Here is a 19,564-nt window from a genome sequence, read left to right on the forward strand (position 1 = left end):
AGGAGAGATTTGAGATACTGGGACTATATCCACTGGAGCAGAGAAGGCTAGGAGACTTAATAGAGGTTTTAAAAACTTTGAAGAGTTTTAATAGAGTGAATAAAGAAAGGTTATTTCCTTTGGTTGGGGAGTTAGTGATGAGGAGCAATCGTAGTATGTTACAGTACAGGAGGCGGCCATTCGGCCCATCGCGCCCGTGCCGACTCTTTGAAAGAGCTATCCAATTAGTCCCACTCCCCGACATAGCCTTGCAATTTTTTTCCCTTCAAGTATTTATCCAATTACTTTTTGAAAGTTATTATTGAATCTGTTCCCATCACTCTTTCAGGCAGTGTATTCCAGATCATAACAACTCTCTGCGTACAAAAATGTTTCCTCATGTTGCCTCTGGTTCCTTTGCCAATCACCTTAAATCTGTGCCCTCTGGTTACCGACCCTTCTGCCACTGGAAAAGTTTTCACCTTATTTACTCCATCAAATTCATGATTTTGAACACCTCTATCAAATCCCCTCTTAACCTTCTCTGCTCTAAGGAGAACAACCCCAGCTTCTCCAGTCTCTCCACATAACTGAACTCCCTCATACCTGGTCCTATTCTAGTAAATCTCTTCTGCACCCTCACGAAGGCCTTGACATCCTTCCTAAAGTGTGATGCCCAGAATTGAACACAATACTCCAGCTGAGGCCGAACCAGGGTTTTATAAAGGTTTAGTATAACTTCCTTGCTTTTGTACTCTATGCCTCTATTAATAAAGCCCAGGATCTCATATGCTTTTTTAACAGCCTTCTCAACTTGTCCTGCCACCTTCAAAGATTTGTGTATGTGCACCCACAGGTCTCTCTGTTCCTGCACCCCCTTTAAAATTGTACCATTTAGTTTATATTGCCTCCCCTCATTCTTCCCATCAAAATGAATCACTTCACACTTCTCTGCGTTAAATTTCATCTGCCATGTGTCTGCCCATTTCACCAGTCTGTCTATGTCCTCCTGAAGTCTGTTACTGTCCTCCACATTATTTGCTACATTTCTGAGTTTCGTGTCATCTGCAAACTTTGAAATTATACCTTCTATACCCAAGTCCAGGTCATTAATATATATCAAGACGAGCAGTGGTCCGAATACTGACCCCTGGGGGACACCACAGTATACTTCCCTTCAGTCTGAAAAACAACCGTTCATCACTACTCTCTGCTTTCTGCTGCTTAGCCAATTTTGTATCCACACTGCCACTGCCCCTTTGATCCCATGGGCTTTCATTTTGCTTACAAGTCTATTATGTGGTACTTTATCAAATGCATTTTAGAAGTCCACATACACGACTTCAACCGCACTACCCTCATCAATCCTCTCCGTTACTTCATCAAACCACTCAATCAAGTTAATCAAACACGATTTTCCTTTAACAAATCCATGCTGACTTTCATCAATTTAAAATCATCACTGAGACAGTGAGGAAACGTAATAGGAGAATTTTATTTACACAGGGCTGTTGGAGCATGCAATGCTTTGGGAGTGGTTGAGGCATTGCTTCTTTCTGGGAAAAAAAATATTTTTCCCTTCTCTAAAAGATAAAGTTAAAGATAACATATAAATGCTGTTAACCGTTGTTGCCATTGAGGTGGGTCAAATGGTATGGAAGTGGGCTTTGCAGGATGAAAAACCAACAAACAATTGGAGTTGATTGGAAAATCAAAATTCAAACTAAATGGTAGGCACAATGTTTTCCTAGTGCTGGAAAACTATTGAGGCTATGGCGTAGGGCCAGCCCTTTTACGCTGTATGGCATGTGTCGATAATTCCTAATATCACGGAGACTCATGCAATTTTTAATTTTGGGTAAAACTGGCTCACTCTAGTTGTGCGAAAGACATTATAGACTATTTAATATCAGGTCTGGATTTTCCGTAGGGCAGATTGCAGAGCATCTTTGGATAAAGAAGCATTTTATAATGCTGGATTCTCATACAATTATCCAGTGACTCTTGCTGTGAAGTGCACATCTCTGGATGTCAGGTAAGGACAGGATAATGCCTTTGTCTCCCCAACCTATTGTCGAACAGCCTACCAACACTGTCTAGGTTCACACATGAAGAATGAACACTTACTGACTGCAAGGAATCACACCCCAGGAAGAGTCAGTGCCTTCAAAAGAGGAGGGGGAAAACTCTGTTTCCCAGTGACGAACAGCTGAAAATACCCACGTTAACAATTTTTATAAAATTATATTAATTAGTACAACAGCATCCTTTTCTCATCACAAAGATTACCTTTATTGTTTTAAACTTCCATCTCTGATACTCACTTATAGGTAATCAGGCATGAGTGATGAAGCCAGACAAGTTTGTTAAATCGCTGTCGACCAGTGGAACAAAGTTGTAATCCCACGTGAAAACTGTGCTCTGTCTCAGGAGCAGAAGCAGGTACACGCCGATAATATCTGTATTTCTGATATTCTAGAGTCTTCTGTTTCAAAAAAAAAAGAAAACTAATCATATTTTTAAAAAAAATTAAATTTGCACTTCCTCCCAAGTACAGAAACGCTCATTCATATTTGCCGTTCTTTAACTATTAGGACTTCCTGACAGTATATTTACAATAGTTAGAATAATGTAAATATGAAAAAATTACCATTAACATTTGAAATTAAGAAATTATAAACTTAACAGGAATTCAATGAAATGCAATACACTAATATTTTATCTTTCTTCTTGGGCTGGGAGTTTCCTTGGAGCTGTTATTGTAACTTCAGCATAAAACACATTTCCGTCGCAGATCTGAGGAAGTTACGGCAGCAGAGCAGGAGCTACTTAGAGGAAATTCCTAATCTCAGTCTCTATTTTTTTTTTAGCAGACTGTATTTCTTTACTAATGTGTTCAAAAATAATATCCAACTGGTAGTCAGTTAGTTTAGTCAGCCTGAAGATATTCCAGATCCAATGGTTTGATTTCCTATCAGTGTCTTTACCACTATATACCTAACCTGAACAACGAAGATACTTCTAGGTGCAGAAAGCTCAAGATTTGGAATATCAAGGTTGACTTCCCTAACCTGACAATGAGGATAACTGCAGCAGAACTGTTCCAATGGACAACAGCTAAATTAGCACAGAATAGCGATTGAATTTGGGACCTTCTTAGTCTTTAGTGAGTACCACAACACAAAGAGCACTTGCCTACTGAACCATTGGCCTAGATATTAACCCCATGACGGGCGGGAGAAGGTCGGGGGTAAACCCGAAAAAATGGGAAACATGACCCCAACCTGCTGCGTACTCATCCTTCGATGTTTTTATGTGTCCTGTCTTGGATAGGAAGCACACTTCATCACCATATTTAAATCAGGCTCCCAACAGTGCAATTGGGAGCTTGCTTTAAATTTAACAGCTGTCGGCCGAGTTTCCGAGGGCTCAGGAAACCCAGCAGTAAAAAGGGAGGAGAGAGCTGCTGGCTTAAAAGGCAAGAGCTTTTTACAGCACTCTTGTGGGCCAGGAGGAGCAGGAATGCTGCCCCCTGGCCCTCAAGCGAACCTTTGGCCTCCCTTCTGCCAATCGCGGCCTCTCTCTCCCCACTGCTGCGATCGGCGACTCCCCCCTCCAAACCCCTGATCTCCGGCCTGCCCCGCGAATGCTGGGGACCGCCTGCTTATTTTCTCGCTCGGCAGCTGGCCAGCCTGACGATTTGGCCGGCTGCCGGGCGGGAAATGGAAGGAAAAAATTATGACGAGGTCCTGCCCGTTAAAAATCGGGTTCAATGTGTTAGTTGCTTAATGTCTGTCTACACCAACTTTTAATGAAATTGCCAAACTAATGAGGAATTTCTCTTTTTCTTTTAGCACTTTCTAATTATTGTTTCTCAAATCATGAAGTTCTGTAATGAATCCAGTGATTTCTAAATAATTTCCTGTTGCTTCTGTGTAGAATGTTACAATCTCCAGTCCTGCAGCCGTCTAGTACTTACCTCCTCCTTCTTCTTAGCCAGAACAACAAACACTTTGGTTTGGTTATCTGTTTCTTGTGAGAGACGATAATGACCAAAGAGGACAGCATCAATTCTGAGGTGAAGCAGAAAGAACTCCCATGAACGATCCCAAAAAAAAGTCCATGAGACTAATTCAACAAATCATGTCAGGACCAATGAAACTAATGCACGTGACTCGGCTTTAAATACAACTTCTATTTTAGTTACTGGAACTATCTACTTTCTAACTATTGCTTTTATTATAGCTCCACATCTTGAAGGGACACAAGCACTTCACTTTCAAATTTCTGAAAGTAATTTGCAACACACTCCAACAGTAAAATAAAAAGGAAAATTAAAACATAACATGCTGGAATTGCACAAAAGGAAAAGTCAGGTTATTACACTTCTGGGGCACGATTTTAAAATGCAAGTGTGGGTGTATTGGGGGCAAAGAAAATCATGTTTTTTTTGAGCGGGCAGGAATCCCGGCTCCATCCCACTGAAGAATGCACACGACCCCAGAGTCATCTGGCTCCGTGCGCCGTTCCCGAACCCGGAAGTCCCGCAGGCGATTAAAGCCGGCGGGACAATATTTAAAGCAGTAAATCAAGTACTTAAAGTACTTGAAATGTCCATAAATCCAATTAACAATGAAGGCAAGCAATTTCAATACGACCTCAGTGTGTTTCCCGTGCTGTGTGAAACACGCCATGGTGAAGGAGTCGTGTTTCAGCCGGCAGCCATTTGGACATTTAAATCCCTGTTTGACAGATGGGGATAAAAGGTGAGTTATTGCAGCAGGGCACTCAGTTCTCTCAGACAAACTTTTGGCTGGGAGATCTTTGTTTTCAGCCTGAAAATTCTTGGTTCACACTCAGAATTGTTCTGTTTACATATATTTACCAACTTTTCGGACCCCTTCAAACTGACACCATCAGGATGGGGGGGCGCGATGGCTGCATTCACCAGTACATCCGAGGACGAGGAACATCACCATCCTCGCCAGGCACGGCATGCACTTCCACCACCTGTAGCTCCACAACACAGTGGTGCGCCACAGGCACCTGAACAAGAGCACAGAGGGGAACATCAGAGGGACCGACGTCGCAGGAGGCACTACTATCGTCAGAGGGTCTACAGACCGAGGCTCATCTTCCTGGACCTCTATGAGGAGCAGTGCATACAGAGGCTGAGAGTCAGTCGCCAGGTGGTCGCAGACATCTGTAGCCTCCTTCATGCCGAGCTGCTCCTGGCTGGGCCTGGCGGCGTCTCATTACCTGTCGCAGTTAAAGTCACCACTGCCCTGAACTTCTTCGCCTCCGGATCATTCCAGGGTGCCACCGGGGACATCGCCAGGGTCTCTCAGTCATCTGCCCACAAGTGCATTAGACAGGTCACCGACGACTTGTTTCGCAGGGCCTCGCAATAGGTCAACTTCCCCATGGACGACCTCAGCCAGACGGAAAGGGCAGTGGGTTTCCACTCTGTGGCTGGCTTCCCACGGGTACAGGGTGCAATCGATTGCATGCATGTAACAATCCAAACACCTCCACGCGAGCCAGGACTGTTCATCAACAGAAAGGGCTATCACTCCATCAACACTCAACTCGTTTGTGACCACCGCAAAAGATTCCTTCACGTGTGCGAGATTCCCTGGCATTCTGAGGGAATCCAACATCCCGGCCCTCTTCCACGGACCAAACAGCCCTAAGGTCTGGCTCCTCGTGGACAAGGGATACCCCCTGCACACGTGGCTCATGACAACTCTGAGGAACCCCATCAGCGAGGAACGGTGTCGATACAACGACAGCCGCATCGCCACCAAGTCTGTAATTGAATATGTGATAGGACTGCTGAAGATGCGATTGCGGTGCCTCGATCATTCTGGGGGAGCGCTTCAATACGCACCAGACAGAGTGGGTCGAATTATCGTAGTGCGTTGTGTCCTCCACAACATGGCGCAGCAGAGAGGGGTACCGGTTGATGAGGCCCCATGCAGTCATCCACCATCCACATCTGCCATCAACATTGAGGAGCAGGAGCAGCAGCAGGAGGAGGAAGAGGAGGAGGGCGAACCCATGGGCACAGCAGCGGCTCACCTGGCTGCTCATGAGGCCAGGGTGTCACTAATATGTGAATACTTCTCTTAAGGAGTTCACAAAGTTAGAATAGTCCAGTCCTCAGCCCTGGAAAGAGCAGCGCCAACACCATCCTCCAACCCCAGCATAGAACAGTCCTGCAACTACACATTAAGGCAGTCAAGAATGGGCAAGATGTTGTTGGAGTAGTGGTGAGAATAATAACATTTAATGTGACTTTATCAAAAACCAAATATAAATGAAAAACATGACATTCTGTCAAACACCCTTGTGCATACCCATCGTGATCACAAAACCATAGCCTTTCTCTTCCTACTTCTCCGTGGTGCATTCCCCGTGGCTGCAGCAGAGGTAGTGGCACGTTGCTTATGTTCATGCCCTGACTACTTAGATGCTTTCGGCCTATGCCCTCTGGGCTTTGGAACCCGTGAGGGGCCCTCCAAAGACTGCACCAGTACAGGGGCTGACTCGGCCACCTGGAGAGGAGGCAGCATTGCGGGTACTGCTTGAGAGGGGGGCAATGGGTGAAACATGGGAGCGCTTTGAGTGGCGTCCCCACTTCCATGTCCCCTTTCGCCATTATCCATCGCCTGGGCCAGGCCCACGTTAGTCCAACTCCCTGCTGGAGGACATGTGAGATGCCTTGTAAGCCTAGTTGTAAAGTTTCTGTCTGCCTGTTTAAGGCAGCAGAATATTGTTCATCGAGTCCGAGAGGCCTTTGTCAGGGCCCGAATAGACTCATTTGTGAGCCGTGCTTGAAGTTCAATGGAGGCTAGCCTTCTCTCCATCGCAGACATTCCTGCACTTACCCACGATACTATCTCAGACATTTCTGCACTTACCGGCGACACTATCACAGAGATTCCCTTACGTACCTGTGCCACCATTCCACGAATGCAGGAGTTGGACTCTTCCATCCTCTGCGCTATTGTGGAGAGTGTATGTAGCACCTGTTCCAGTACCTCGCAAATGTGTTGTTGTCCCTCGATCATTCTCCTTTTAAAGGATGGTCCCCGGGGTTCAACATCTGTGTCCAGCTGAGCAGAGCCTGGAGACGAGTGCGCCCACTGACGCGGACTCTCCACAGCTGCCCCTGCCACCAGTGACTGCTTGTGCTCACTTGTGTGTGGTGACACACCAGGTGCCAACCCAACTAACTGACTACTAGGTCCCACCAAGGTGTGAGTATCTGTGCTGGTGGATGGCTCACTAAGATGTGAAGGTGCACCCTCAGAGGCTGGGAGCTCCTCTGAGGAATTGCCCTCTCTCGTCACTGCGATTGTTGAAGGGCTTGTAAGAGATCAGAAGGCAATATTAAGCATCATCACAGATGTGTCATGTTGCGATGAGCATACTGAGGTATTCAACATGCCAATCATTGTTAACATCAATTCACGTCGTGTGTGATGAATGTTAAAGTTGTGTCACCAGATGTTTATGTGGTGGTAGTCTCGGTGTCCCCAACAGACAGGCAGTCGAGGGTGCGGCTGATCTCCAGGACCTCCTCCTCAGCCTCTGTGAGGACTACTATTTATTGTGGCCTCCTCCAGTCCTCGCCCTCTTGCGTGCATTTTGCGCTCTCTTCTCCTACAAGGGGAGAAAGTAAAGACGTGTGAGTGAGTGAGTGAGGGTGAAGTGATCAGCCGATGAATGCGTGGCTTTGGGTGAGGCTGACCGTGAAAGAGGTGCATCAGAGGGTTAGTATCAGACAGACATCATACTGGATCAGGATTAGGGTAAGTGGTAGTGGTGGGGTCACAAATGGGGAGGTGAGGAAGTGCTCAGGAAGTGAAGGAAAGTTGAGGATGAGCCTTAAGTGGGTGTGAGGAGTGATGTGATGGAGTAGTCTTGGCAGTGCAGAATGAGTTGTGGGGGTGGTGATGTGAAACACATAATGCATGAGAATCAGTGAGTGTACTCACTTTTGCTGACCTAATTAGGTCATTGAAACGCTTCCTGCACTGGACCCAAGTGCGGGATATGTTCCTCCTGCTGGTGACCTCCTCTGCCACCTCAAGCCAGGCCTTCTTGATGGCAGAGGCAGGGCGCTTCCTCCTGTCGGCCGAGTAAAATAGTTCCCTCCTCCTCCACAGCCCGGCCAGCAGCACCTCAAGTGAGGCTTCGCTGAACCTTGGAGCTGCCTTGCCCCTGTGCTGCTCCATTGTGTCTCTTTGCTTCAGCAAAATCCATTGGAGCAATGGCCCTTTAAATCCAGACGCACCAGCTGACAGCAGGTCATGCGGGTGCGCAGTCCGCCCACTGCGCAGCTTTCGGACGCCAAACCCAGAAACAAGGTTAACTAATTAAGTTGCGATCGCGTGGGGAACGGTAAGCTGTTATTATTCGGGTTACCTGCGTCCGTTCACCCCCCCTGCTGCCCTTTTAAAATCGTGCCCCCTGGTGTTCACCCAAGGACCCATCATTCAATAGTAGCACAAACCCCAACTCATGGAGATTTGGGCCTGCTTGCCTCTCCATCCCCACCCTGAATGTATTTTTGTCCCAGCAATCCTCTCCTGTCCACTCCAACAACAATCAGATTGGTAAACCTGCAGAATATATCTCAGGATGACTCTCCCTCCCAGTTAATCTATTTTTCAGCCCCCATTGATGTATTCTTGGTTAAGCACTTCCCCCCCACCTCAACACAGCATTGTGTTGCAACTTTCCTGCTGACAGTTCTCTAGATTCAGCAACCCCCCCCCATCACCGAAGGTGTTCTTTAACAGATAAGTCCCTTCCGTAGCTGACAGAATTTTCATGGCCTCCCTGCCCCTCCAACCAGTGTCTCCTTTTCCATCCCCTTTGGCACATCCTCCTGCTCTCCTTTTCTCATCTCACCATCCCTTTCCCTCCTGTTTCTCTCCTTCCTCCCATTTATCCTCCTCTCCTCACCGCTCTCTCTTCTAACCTCTAACCCTGCTTGAGCTGAGTACTGGACTTGGTCACGACTCCCTGCATAGGGCATGATTTTTACTCGGAGCCAGGAACCCAGCGGATGGGTAGATGTTCACGTGGGGAACCCGGAAGGCAAGTGAGTTCGTCGCAATCTGCGATCGCAACTCAACTGAAGGTAATTATTTTTGGTTCCGGGTTCCCCGCGCAACAGCCAGCCAGATTGACAGGCTGGCTGCCTGTTGGGAGGGAAAGGAGCCGCGAATCAGAGAGGAAGGGAGGGATCGTAGGCCTTGGACGACATCGGTCGTGGGGAGGGGGGGTCTGTGGAGAAGATCGGAGGTGGGGAGGTGATTGCAATCGCAGTTGGCTGAAGAGTTGGAGGTAGGGGGCCTACCATCGGGAGGGCGGTCTACCGGTGGGGCATGGCGGTTGCCATTGGGTGGAGGGGGAAATAAAAAAAACATTGGCCAATCGTGGGGGTCCGATCGAGTCAGGTGAGCTTGTTGGGCCTGGATGAAGCACTCTTGCTCCTCCTGGCCCCCAATGCAATAAAGGCACTCGCCCCATGGATCCAGCCCTTCTCGGCTGCTTTCACCTGACAAGAATCAGAAGCCTTAGGAAACCTGTGAAGGTGGGCTTCAATTCGTTTCAGCTTTACAATCCACAAAAAATGAAATACCTGAGCTATTTCAATGAGGTACATTGCCTCTTTAACAATCTGCCTGCGGCATAAAGAGTGGGGTGGACTTCTGGGTTTCCGATGCGTGCGCGTTGGAGCCGGGTTGTGGTCCCACTTCAAAAAACTGTTATTTTTACCTCCCATCCGCCCCAACACGCTCATTTTTGGGGTTAACATTACCCCCATTGTATGGGTAGCATTAACAGTGCAATGTGAACACTTCGATCAGCTGTCTTACAGTATAGGCTGTACATATTAGCATCCCTTTAGAATACATGGTACGGTTGCTTTCTGAACTTCTGAGTATCTCCTGATCATTACCTTGGAGACCTGACGTATAAACGGGGGACTATGGATTGAGGATCCTCTGGCGTGGTCAGCATTATTACCTGACCATCTGGGAAGAATCGCAGATATCTGGTTATGTGAAAAATATCAAACAAGGATCAATAATGGTAAATGCTGTACTCACAACAGGCATGCGTACATTGCAAACTGAAGTTAGATGCATTCTTTAATGGAAAAACATACAACACTGTTTGGGCTATATCTTAGAATTACCCAATTCAATTTTCTTTTGCATGATAGTTGGAACTTCCTGCATTGGTCTCAAAACAATAACTATGTCATAAGGTAGTATTTATATGAAATTTAACATGTGGATCAAAACTTGAGCATAAAATAAGCAAGATTCGACAAAAAACATTTTTGAGAGAGACATCTGATAAATAAATGTTAAAAAAATGAATGTGTATATACTGAACTGCAAACTGAAAATTCACAAATTCAAAATCTACTCAAAGATTCTTTGAATGCACAAAATTGAAAAGAGGAAAATAAGAGGATTGCTGAGTTACAGAAAATTAGACAAAACAGAATAACAAAAGAACTATGGTGCTCAAGTAATTTTCTCCTTAGAAGATTTTAAGTAATTTTAATATTTTACTTGATATTTTTCTCTCTTTTCTCCTGCCTCCCTCCAATTAAACTGTTGTTTCTGTAATTTTCAGTTGTAAACTGGTACTGCAGTTTTAAAGTCCTGTGGTACCAAGAACTGAAAACCAGGATCCAGTTAGTGTAAAATGAGACAAAAATTATTTAAAATGTTTAACACTTGCAAACTCTGGCAGATCCAATGAAATGACTCCAGTTGGCTGGTTTCATAAGTTTTCAGCTCATGCATTGAAAGGATGAAACAAACAGCGCTACAGTAACAAAAACGAATTAAATGCAAAACCGCAAGTTAAAACACTTCCAATTCTGTTTGCCTTACTAACCTTTTGCCCGTTCTCTCATCTTTCTCCTATTTCACATGATGTAAATTGATTCCCTACTTTCCTCCCAAGAATCCCCCCAAAAAATCCATAACCTATGAATAAGACATCCCCATCAGTCATCGCCATTCGAATTTTCCATTTTTATACCTCATTCATCTTTTATACCTTTATTTTCCTTCTCTTAACTTTCCTCTTTTTTCCACCCACAAAACAACATTGACTACACTTCAAAAGTAATTCTTTGGCTGTGAAACACTTTGGGAAATCCCAAGCATACGATTGGTGCCATATAAATGCAAGTTCTTTTCCTTCTCCCTGACTCCCACCATTTATTCAATTTGGAGATGGCAGTGGTGCATTTTGGAAGGGAGAACGAAAAGAGGCAATATAAACTAAATGACACAATTTTAAAGGGGGTGCAGGAACAAAGGGACCTGGAGGTTCACATACAGAAATCTTTGAAGGTGGCAGGACAAGTTGACAAGGCTGTTAAAAAGCATACAGGATCCTGGGGCTTTATAAAAGGAGGCATAGAGTACAAAAGCAAATAAGTTATTCCAAAACTTTATAAATAGCTGGTTGGCCTCAGCTGGAGTTTGGGGCCAGTTCTAGGTGTCACATTATAGGAAGGATGTCAAGGCCTTGGAGAGGGTGCGGAGGAGATTTACTAGAATGGTACTGGGGGTGAGGGACTTCAGTTATTTGGAGAGAATTAAGCTGGGGTTTTCTCTTTACAGCAGAGAAGGACAAGGGGAGATTTAATAGAAGCGTTCGAAATTATGAAAGAATGGATAGGGAGAAACTGTTTCCATTGGCTGGAGGGTCAATAACCAGAGGGCATAGATTTAAGATAATTGGCAAAAGAACCAAGGGGGAGATGAGGAGAATTTATTTTACACAGCAAGTTGTTATTTCCGGAATGCACTGCCTGAAAGGATAATGGAAGCAGATTCAATAATAACTTTCAAAAGGGAATTGGATATATACTTCAAAAGGAACAATTTGCAGGGTTACGGGGAAAGAGCAGAGGAGTGGGACTAATTGGATAGCTTTTCAAAGAGACAGCACAGGCACGATGGGCCGAATGGCCTCCTTCTGTACTGTATGATTCTACGAACTTGAGCTTTGAATGGTTAAAAACCAGCTCCAAAAGCTTTTTTAAAAAAAATAGCCAACTAAAAGCTAGAAAAAAATGGTCACATAAGAGATACAATCACATCAATCAGTGATGCACTTTTTTTAAATCAAAAGAAAAAGGGGTTGCTGAAGAGAGAGTAAACTCAGTGACTCATGGCAGATGTGTGTACTTGGACAAATAAAGTTGCTCATGAGATACTAAGGATTAAATCCAATGTAGTTCATCTTTAAAAACATAATTTTATTTCAGAGTTTTTAAAATTTTAAACTTTGAAGTCAGAACACTATATTTGGTTAGCCTGCTGCTCTCCTCTCTCTAGCTTCCTGTTCCCCAAACCCCTTTCTCTGGCGCCTGGACTCTATCTCCTTGTTTGTGGTCAGCAGTGACAGAATATGGAACAGTCTGTGTGTATTAAAATCAAATTTTCTGCACTCTGCGGAACCACGGTGACTGATGAGGGACCCGATAGGTGGGCCATTTGATTTTTGAATGTAATTATGAAAATCATATTGTATTTCTGCTTTTATATATTTTTGCAATATTAGAGAGCTAAACAGAGATAGAAACATGGCCCAAAAACACAGATAACAGATACATAACCAATGAAGAAGAAAACTGGCTTAACGACTCAGTAACATAGTTAATGATTGACTCAATGTACATGACACACAAAACATTTTATTATAAAGATACATATACACACAGAGATTACACACTCAACATTAGACAAGAGAACTGCCTTCATCTCACTCACTGTTAGTTGGAAGCAACCTCCAACTCTCCAAGCTACTACCCGACAGAAAAGATGGTGAAACAAGGATGCCTGTGCCCAGTGATGGACTTCCAGACTGTACTCGGAAAGTAGGAAGGCCACTGCTGAGGCCGGGACAGTAGGTATCTTGGGCCTGACAGTAGGGAACCTACCAGTGTGGGAGCACTCAGAGCTGGCAGACAGGTCTGGAGGTAGCCACAGGCATCAATCCAGGCTGTCAAATTAAAGCATGGTGTTGGAGAAGTTGAAGAACTTGATGTTGGGGCTTGTGGATTAATTGCTTGGGGTTGTTAGCAGCGCTGCGCTCCACTAGAGCTCTCTGCATTCATATGCTGCACAGGAAGTACAAAAAAAGCTATTGCTTGTACGTTGTTTACTGGTACAAGGCAGCCAGCCAAGAGAGGAAACCAGGAGGTCTAACTTTGCATACGTGCAGGTTGCATCAGGCCATGCACAGGAAGAGGGTAGTTGTTGGAGCAATTGTGGACGATGGGATCAATGTTGTTCATTTTTTTTAAAGAATTATTTTGTGTGATTATGTTCTAAGTCCTATTTTTAGGCATCCATAGTGGAATGCATGGAGAACTGCCATGTAGCTGTATTTTGGAGCAAATAATTTTTTGCTGAAATGCAAAGAGAGATTTTTTTTCCTCCAAAGTGATTTGGAAGGTATTTTTGTAAGCGGATTTCAGATTTTTTACAAAACGATTGATGACATAGCAAAATTAGAAAAAAAAAACTAAGCAGAAAGCAGAAAATGACTTACTGGAAAGTAAAAAAAAACTGTACACATTTATCCAATGAGAACAAAGAAAACTGACAGACGATCAAGACCTCCGTTAAAGACAAATTGTACATAGATTTATGTACACTATATTTGGTACTGCATACAGGATTCTTGGTTAAACTTAGTGAACTATATTGAATGTTGGGTTTTTAGCTACATGAATTTACTTTTAGTAAAAGAAAAGTAAATTGTTTTGCAAACGATTTAAAATTTTCTACTCCTCTTGATCCACCCACATAACTCACCATATCCTGAATAATTCAAACTTCTTCCAATACCATTACTAACCTCTAGGAGGTGTATAATTGTCCCCTTTCTCTCCGTGCAAGCACACAACTTTCACTTTTCACCTCTTCTTGACAGTAGGGTAACATTGAGAACTCACCCACATCCTGCCATTCAATGAAACTCCAGCAGGGGTTTTAACTATTTTCATATATTAAGTTACATTCATTATCGTACATGTAAAGAAAGAACAAACTTGCATTTATATAGCACCTTCCAGAACCTCAGGACATCTCAAAGCTCTTTACAGTCAATGAATTACTTTTGAAGCGTAGTAGGAAAAACAGCAGCAAATTTGCACACAGAATGATACCACGAACAGCATGAAATAAATATCCAGATCATCTGTTTTATTTTAAGGTGTTTGTTGAGGAACAAATGTTGGCCAGAACACCGGGGGAACTCCCCTGTTCTTCTTCGAATAATGTCATGGGGATCATTTACATCCACCTGACTGGGCAGACGAGGCCTTGGTTTAACGTCTCATCTGGAAGACGGCACATCTGATAGTACAGCCCTCTCTTAGTACTGCACTGAAGTGCTAGCCTAGAATACGTGTTTAAGTCTCTGGAGTGGGACTTGAACCCACAACCTTTTGACTCAGAGGCAAGAGTGCTACTACTGAGCCAAAACTGACACCGAACTGTAGTATTTCAGTATATTTTTTTCAAGAATTATAACCACAAAAGGGCCATCAGATCTTAATGAGTACTACTACTATCACACCATGCACCCCCCACCCCCATTTTTAATTAAGACATGAGGCAAGAACACTAAACATATTTGTAACAGAAACTATAAGTTACCACCTCCACCTCTCCTCAAGTCAGTGATGGTTCCAATCACAAATATGTTCCATGTGCTCATTTCTTTTCAGATGATAGATCCAGTTTCAGAGCTAAAGCAGAGGTCCTGGGTTTCTATATTAGAACTTGCTTGCTGATTTAAATTGCTAATGGTTGCATCAATATAAATAGCAGAATTTCCAGTATCCAGAATGAGCCAATGGTTTACCCACTGTGAATGTCTAGAAACCTTTGTAGACAGAAATGTTATATTTTCCTTATGGTTACGTGAATCAGTCGAGCTCTACTTACATGTATTCTGACAGTTTTAGCATTTCAGTAAGCAGAGTTCTTTTTTTTAAACTCTACTTGGGAGAAATTATGTTATGTAATGCAACAGCATCAAAAGTGCCACGAGAAGACAAGACTACTGAAGTCACTTTGCAAAACAGAAAAACTATTGCATTTCTTCAGAAGATGTACTTGCTAAGGGTAATTAACTCATTACACAACTATATATATATTTAAATGTATGTTGTCTTGTTAGCATATATCAAACTTTAGTGCTTCACTTTCTATTCAGCTGTTAATAAATGTAATATTTAGTCTACAAAATCTGTTCAACACTGCCAACTTGAACTGATTGATAGTATAGCATGATACTACACATAATCCAGCAAATAGACTATTGTAAATAATCCTTAGGTCACAAAACTTTGTGAAAGACACATAATCAACTAAATTCAAGCTTTCTGATCATGGGGGAAAAGGTCATAGAAATTGTTGTGAATCGATTGAGACAAGAAAATACATTTCTGTAAAGACCTAAAACTGGTACAATTCCACATATGCTGACAGTCTTCAGCTACCTTGCCCAAGCAGCCGTTCTTCAGGCATAAATCCAGACAGTGTTGTTATTAAAAATTGGGAGGACCGAAATCATTGTCTTAGGTCCCCGCCACAAACTCCGTTCCCTAGCCACCGACTCCATCCCTCTCCCTGGCCATCGTCTGAGGCTGAACCAGACCGTTTGCAACCGTGGCATCCTATTTGACCCTGAGCTGAGCTTCAGACCCCAAATCCTCTCCATCACCAAGACTGCCTACTTCCACCTCCATGACATCGCCCGTCTCCGCCCCTGTCTCAACTCATCTGTGCTGACACCCTCATCCATGCCGTTGTTACCTCTAGACATGGCTATTCCAATGTTCTCCCGGCCAGCCTTCCGCCATGCACCCTCCGTAAACTTGAGCTCATCCAAAACTCTGTTGCTTGTATCCTAATTTGTACTGAGTCCCGTTCACCGATCATACTTTTGCTCGCTGACCTACACTGGCTCCCGGTCCAGCAATGCCTTAATTTTAAAATTCTCATCCTTGTGATTAAATCCCTCCATGGCCTCAACTCCTCCCTATTTCTGCAACCTCCTTCAGTCCTCTGAGATCTCTGCGCTCCTCCAATTCTGGCCTCTTGCGCATCCCCGCTTTTCATCGCTCCGTTGGCTGCCGTGCCTTTAGTTGGCTAGTTCCTAAGCTCTGGAATTCCCTTCCTAAATTTCTCCACCTCTCTCTCCTCCTTTAAGACTCTCCTTAAAACCTACCTCTTTGACCTGTCCTAACATCTCCTTATGTGGCTCGGTGTCAAATTTTGTTTGATAATGCTCCTGTGAAGCGCCTTGGGATGTTTTATCACGTTAAAGGCGCTATATATTCAAGTTATTGTTGTTAAGACTATTTAACCACGGTCACTAGAGCCAAACCAGAGTCTGTCCTAGCCCAGTTATCTACACAAGACACACTTTCTGCCATGGGTCAATGCTTAGTGACCAGGATCAGAAGTCCTGGTCGATTTTCTCCTTCCTAGGTGAAGGTCACAGAACAATTAGAATCCCCCACAACTGTCTGTCCCAGTTACCTCAGGACAAATGCAAGTTTAACCTGAAATCCTTCCTGATTTGTAGGATTCAGTACCATACCAAGTAATGCATTTACTCACTGAACCATGCTCTGTTTTGAACAACAAAAGTTGTGTTGAACAATCAAGTAAAAATTCATCTACTTTGAAAAAAATCTATGATGTGGGTACTTAGAAATGAGCATTTAATTAACTAATATTCTGTAATTCAGATAATATATTTCTAAAATCCCAAATTGCTTTTCTGATATACTTGTTTTAATGTATCAGTTGAAGGAGAACATTACAGTTGGGAAGATGCACAATGTAAACAGCAGGACTTGGCGGGCATAAAATGATCAACAACTCGAGATGAACATCCAGGATGTCAGCCTCGCTGATTTAATGGAGCCACTTGCTGGTTGGACCCATGGCTAGTGTCAGTTGAGCTTTGCTGATTTCATAACTTCAAATGTAAGGTTTTCATGTAGATGTAGGGATACAATTAAAAAAATGAAGATTTCTCCTACCATTTCTCCTACAAAAAGAGTTTCTTTTTAAAAAAAACGTGGAATACCTAAAAGGGCAAATTCTCCTTTAAAAGTATCACCACTTCTTGTCCCATCTTTATCTAATTTGCACAATTCTATTATTTGTCGTATATATTCTGTTAGCCACTGTTATGAGATTTACTGCAATCAATCCAACCTAGGAAGGAACATGTCCATGATAATAAAACACCCGCACATTTAATGTTTCGATTATCTATGTAAATGCCATTTTCTTCCAAAGGTCCTGTCTTGCTTTAAAAGAGAGAAAAGGTAATGTACCTGTAATATTCCACCTGATGCCAAGCCCTGTAAAAACCATCCAAAGACTCCTCTCCTTGACGTATATAGGTTGTCTTGTTGATATAAACACCTACAAAGATATCAACACTGTTGGCAGGTATCAAGTATCAGTACATAAATGTCAAGACATTTGAATTATCACCATTACTCTATTTTTTTTTTCTTTTTAAATACCTATTTATTCTTTAGGAGTTCACTTTTAAATTAGCTACAGGAAAATGGCTTGCTTTAAGGAGTGTTAACAAAACTAATTTTTGCTTCCAAATGTTGTTGTTGATGTTTGCTGAAGAAAGGCCCAGTAAGGATTGCATTATTTTATTGCTTTTTTTTAAAAACAAAGAACGAGTATCTTTACAACAATTTACAAATTGTATAGTTATTTTGATCTTAACCCTCCACGATTAGTAGAGGTTCAATATGACGAAAGCGGTACATAATTTTCTTCATAAAATTCCTCTACAAGCCAACTTGTACCAACTGCTAAATTTATTACAATTCTGAGTACAGGACAAAGAAATGTAGCAGCGGGAATAAAACCACATGCGTAGAGTCCAATGAAAAATGGATTAAAAGTTTTGGTACGGTAACCTGAAAAGCAAGCAAGCAGTCTTTAACTTCTAGAGGAAACATTGGACAAAAGCACTGAAAATATAGCAAAAGGTGATGAACATCATGTACCACTATTGCAACCTGCACTGCAAAAACTAATGGCGGGGGAGAAAAAGGTCGTATGTCTATACACACACACACGTACAAGTTGATCTGCGGCTTGGCTCAGAAATAATTAAACGATTTAAAAATACTGAACAGAAGTTCCTCCTGGAACTATACTTCCACTCCCAGACGGATGCCTGCAGACATATTTACGTTCTTTGCACCGTGTTTGCCTTCCAGTCAGAGAAAGGTCCAGAAAGCTTTAAAAATAAGCTTGGGAATAGGACCTAAAGTGCCAGATAATGGAGAAGGAATAGAGAGAGGCGTGAAAGTAGACCCTCACTTCCAGTACCCACAGCATGAGGACCAGCTCAAGAGAATATACGGAGCATAATACATCCTACAAACGCTCCACAGACTTCACCCCTCTCTGGGGAATCTCTACTGAAGGAATGATGGCCAGAAAGGAACATTACTAAACAGATTCTGCTCATACCCTTACATTCAACTATCCTGGGAAGCAGCCTGAGAAGCCATAAAGACCGCAATGGATTCACAATCTCTACAGACCAAGGGCCATGCCGCTTGCTGGGCCAGGCTCCTGGAGAATAAGCTCCTCCTGCAACGCACAGGTGAGCACAACTCTCACTGCTAATTGCAAGATGATGCATTCTTCCACTATGACAAAATACAACTCTGCCCACAACCAAACATGTGGGTGAAACATCTGTGAGATGTATGCTAATCAGGGCGGATATTGTATGAACTCCATATGGATCGAGGTCTGGAGCCCCTTCCTGTCAGCCCACATGACTCAGACTACCTCCCAAGGTCAGAATAGGACCACAAACTAACAACCTCATCCATGCACCCCACATACAGCTCTAGTCCTATCCTATAGTGAGACAGGAGCCTTGATTCCCAACTCAGCCAAATCTCAGGGATTGATCATAATATCCCGAGCCCCAAACTATAAGCTGTTCCTAATGTGTGCACAGCCATGCCGACAACCTTAAATGTGTCAATCTATTCTCCTGTATGTGACAAAACTGGAGTAACGTTGTAAAATATTTTTAAAACACTTAACTAGTAAGCAAGAAGACAATTGACCAATGGCTTAATGTAGATGATCAATTTATATACACAACAGATAGAAGAAACTTTATGACAAAGTGATATAGATTACTTATAAAAGGTTTAGCAGTATTCAATCTTTAACTGAAGATCTGTTCCACATACCATCAGCAATGATCCAAACCCAGCAATCAAATGGAAAAAAAATCTTCCTTTAAACCAGCACCATTGAAGATGTACAGCATAATCCCATTAGTGGACTTGTGCTTCTCCATGTCCCATATAGTTATTTGTGCAGCATCTATTCATATCTTATCTACTGCAGACAGCATTCATGCCAATTTAAACAAAGTGAATAATAGGGATTCCGCAGCTACCCCAATGGCTCAGCTGTTTATGGAAGTGTGTAGC

General features: G+C 43.2%; 1 protein-coding gene across 3 annotated transcripts in view; it reads right to left on the minus strand.

The window, feature by feature from the left end:
* fbxo9 (F-box protein 9) overlaps positions 1-19,564 on the minus strand; it is a 124,644-nt gene that overhangs the window by 7,039 nt on the left and 98,041 nt on the right. For all 3 annotated transcript variants that reach the window (XM_067983997.1, XM_067983996.1, XM_067983998.1), the window contains exons 9-12: positions 17,405-17,495; positions 9,959-10,054; positions 3,959-4,052; positions 2,304-2,464 (exon numbers count right to left, since the gene is read on the minus strand). In XM_067983997.1, the coding sequence (XP_067840098.1) occupies positions 2,304-2,464; positions 3,959-4,052; positions 9,959-10,054; positions 17,405-17,495 (442 nt within the window). The remainder of the gene's footprint in view (positions 1-2,303; positions 2,465-3,958; positions 4,053-9,958; positions 10,055-17,404; positions 17,496-19,564) is intronic.

Source organism: Heptranchias perlo, chromosome 5 (assembly GCF_035084215.1).
Source record: "Heptranchias perlo isolate sHepPer1 chromosome 5, sHepPer1.hap1, whole genome shotgun sequence".
Taxonomy (NCBI): Eukaryota; Metazoa; Chordata; class Chondrichthyes; order Hexanchiformes; family Hexanchidae; genus Heptranchias; species Heptranchias perlo.